This window comes from Gekko japonicus, unplaced genomic scaffold (assembly GCF_001447785.1).
Source record: "Gekko japonicus isolate JY-2015 unplaced genomic scaffold, Gekko_japonicus_V1.1 scaffold6259, whole genome shotgun sequence".
Classification (NCBI taxonomy): Eukaryota; Metazoa; Chordata; class Lepidosauria; order Squamata; family Gekkonidae; genus Gekko; species Gekko japonicus.
Genome location: NW_015165444.1, coordinates 6,855 through 10,565, shown reverse-complemented (window position 1 = coordinate 10,565; position 3,711 = coordinate 6,855). Strand labels below are relative to the sequence as shown.

The following is a 3,711-nucleotide window of genomic DNA, read 5'->3' as shown; positions in this document are numbered from 1 at the left end:
AAAGAGTGTCCAAGCTGGCAGTGGGCAGGAGAGAGGAGTGGACCCAGCACCCAGCTAATGGCATACAAGTACTCTTGAGTGGCAGTTGATGGGCCAATGGCTGATAGAGTGCACAGCACAGCCAATGGGAGAGCCAGGAAGTGCCAATACGCTGGGCTTTTATATATATATAGGATTTTTATTTTCTTTTATTATTTTCATCCTTATCCTTATTATTACTAATCTCATATCAAAATAAACTTTGAACTGTACCGAGTAATACATTGCATTGATTCAGCAATACAGATGGGCGATAAAGAATACATTGATACATAATTCAGTGAGACAAGCAGTGTACAAATAAAGTTTTACCTCACAAAATTGTTATAATTTAAACAATACATCTTGATTCCAAAAATTATTAACGTGGTCCTATCACTATAAACAGCAAAACAATCTTATAACTGTTCTTGCTAATTAATAAGTAAACAATGATTTTTAATAACAATAATTCTGTAATTTCTCACAATATAAATACCAAACGACACAGAGATTGTTCAGAGTAGCTCATAGAAAAGAAAAGCAGAAATTCCCTCTATAGTCTTATCATTCCAGAGCATTCTGAACATAGCCCAATATTCCATAAACTTATTTTAAATATCAGAAGAGTTTCTTAATGTTCTTTGGTGATGTATGCTCATGGCAGGAAGAAAGTATTCAGTAGAAGCCAACTAGGCCCATGCAATAATCACTCATCTAGCCATTTGTCAAGAAGATTTCAATGGTACCTTTCCATAAGGAGGATGCAGTTTACAAGGGAAATTGCTGAGGGGGGGGGGTTCTCACCTCTTGTAGGTGAGAAGTGCAGCTGTATAGAAGATAGAGGTTATGTTCTTGATGCCTATAATATAGAGGTGAGTGAACCATCACTGTTGAATAGGTGTACCTCCCCAATGAGTCAGAGGAGGGCTACCATGTCTGAAAATGCTCCAGTAAAGGCAAGTGGACTTGGGGCAAATTTCTGGATAGCAATGTTTGCCGGAGAAGGCAGGCAACCATATGCCATAGAGATAGCAATGGTTAGAATACCTCAAAGATGTTGGGTGTGCTAACTGATGAGTTATATGGCCTGTGAGACATAAGTACTCCTTTCATCTAGCCGTGTCAGCAACTGATAGACTAGCCAGGGAGATCCTGGACCAGAGGGTTACTTTAAATCTACAAAAGTTATGTAGGACAGGGACTGATACTGAAACTGAGCAAAAAAGGATCCAACCAAAGATGTAACATTCATGGCTTATATTTCATACTTAAAATATCACATTCTAAATTCAAATTTCATATTCAAAAGATTCAAAATACAACCCTATCTCCTTCCCAGTCAACCATCAACCTACCATTATCTGCCCCCTCACTTCAGCTTTCCATCTCCTCTGCCCTCCCTTCTGGAGAGCAGTTGTAATTCTGAGTGATTGTCAGCTCTCACCTGGAGATTGGCAACAATAGTTCCCCAGGAGGAAATGGCTGGTTTGGAGGGTGGAGTCTATGGCATTGTACCTATCTGAGGTCCCACCCCTCCTCAAACCTCATCCGCTCCAGACTGCATGCCTCAAATATCCAGGAATTTCCCAAACTGGAGTTGGCAACCCTATCTCCTTCCCAGCCAATCATCAACCTACCTTTATCTGACATCAGCTTTTTATCTCCCCCCCCCTCACCTGCAGCCTCTACCCTGCTCTGTAGCCTTGACTGCTACATCACACTGGCGGTCATAGGAGGACCATCTCAGGAGGGTATAAGGACACGGAGTCCACTATTTTCTCCAGGGGAACTGATCTCTGCCATCTGGAGGGCAGTTGTAATCCTGAGTGATCTCCAGACCTCACCTGGAGATTGGCAACAGTGGTTCCCCAGGAGGAAAAGTACAGTCTTTCTCCGCAGTGGGAACCAAAGCTTCTTACATCATTCTCATCTCCCCCTTTTGAACTGCAAAACAACCCTGTGAGGTAGTTTAGGCTGAATGTCTGTGACTGGTCCATAATCACCCACTCGGCTTCCACAGCAAGAACCTGGGTCTAGCAGATTCTGCTCTGAAGCACTAACTGCTACACCACACTGGCTGTAGTATCACCTGGTATCACAACTCCAGACAACAGATCTCTCCCCCTGGAGAAAATAACTGCTTTGGAGGGTGAACTCTATGGCATTCTATTCAGTTGAGGCCTCTCCCCTCCCCAAACCCTGGCTTCCATAGACTCTACCACAAAATCTCCAGGAATTTCCCAACTTGGAGCTGGCAACTCTAGTCAAGGACTGGCCCCAGTGAGTTCCCCACAAAGGCCTGGAAAGGGCTTCCTGCCTTTGCCTTTTTACTGAAAGAACCAAACTTGGTTGCCTAGCAACAGCCACTGAGAGAAACGTTAGTCCCACAGGAGCCAAGCAGGAGAAGTGCCTTCATCAGGAGAGACAGTTGTTTTGGCAGTTATTCTGACTGCAAATAGTGGCTGACATGGCAGTGGGTGGGGAAGACGAGCAAATCCAACATCCAGCCAATGGCACATGATTACTCTTGAGTGGCAGTTGATGGGCCAATGGCTGATGGAGCACACAGCACAGCCAATAGGAGATCTGGAAATGACCAACACATTAGGAGAATTATTTTATTTGTTTGTTTATTTTTTGCATTTATATCCCGCCCATCCTGTAAATGGGCTCAAGGTGGGTTACAACAGTTCCATAAATTCAATAAAATCTTAAAAACACATTATAAGCATGTAAAATCAGTAGTCGTAGCTTGCCGTAGGGAGAGTCCGGTACATTGATGTTGGTGGGTATGACTGGTTATCAGTAGGTGGGAGACAGCAACCTCGGGGGGCCATGAGTGGACGCCCACTGCCTCAGCCAAAAGTCTGGCAGAACAGCTCCGTCTTGCAGGCCCTGTGTGAATCGAATAAGATCCCACAGAGCCCTGATTTCCATGTTCCACCGGGTGGGGGCCAAGGTAGAAATATATATATATATATAAGATTCCACCATATATATAAGATTCCACCATGATCATTGTGTTCAGCACTATGCAATATTTGGTAATCCTTTTCTTAATCATTTTCTAGCCAGTCTTCAGAAGAAGATGATACATTCAGCTTCTCAAGAAGAAAAGATTCCTTTGGCTTGAATGGGCATATTTCATTAGATTCTGACTCTACTAATGATGCACAACTAACTAAAAAAAAGCATTTCCAAAGGATAATATCAATTGAAGAAGATCCCTTGCCACAGCTTCTTGATAGGCCTGGAGATGGGCAGTTAGCTAAATGGTCAGAAGAAGAGGAAAACGTATCACCAGAAACAGAAATGGGCAGAATCCAAATAAAAACATCTTCTGACCCTTGCTCTCCCAGAGGACAGCCAGTGGGGACAGAAGCACTGTCAAATGTAAGGAACAGAATAATATTTTTTTTTGCTTTTGCAAAAGTGTTAGGTTTGAAACGATATATTTTTAGATCTCTTCATACAAATGAGGGGCTAGTGTCACTAAAAATTATTCTGGTGGGAGTATATTCAACTGATCTTGTGATTTTTGGTACTCTGACACTATAAATTATCAGCCCCAGTTATTACATACTAACATGCTGCTGAGATGTCTGGTTCTGAAACCTGCAGTTATTTATTTATTTATTTATTTTAAATTGGGATTTTTACCCTGCCCTCCCTGTGAAACGGGCTCAGGGA

General features: G+C 42.6%; 1 protein-coding gene across 1 annotated transcript in view; it reads left to right on the top strand.

The window, feature by feature from the left end:
* Window positions 1–3,414, top strand: part of LOC107109985 — a gene marked incomplete at both ends in the record, with an annotated part of 20,041 nt that extends 16,627 nt beyond the window's left edge. Inside the window, one exon of the mRNA XM_015410694.1 lies at window positions 3,093–3,414. Within this exon, the coding sequence (XP_015266180.1) occupies window positions 3,093–3,414 (322 nt within the window). The remainder of the gene's footprint in view (window positions 1–3,092) is intronic.
* Window positions 3,415–3,711: the final 297 nt, after the last annotated feature.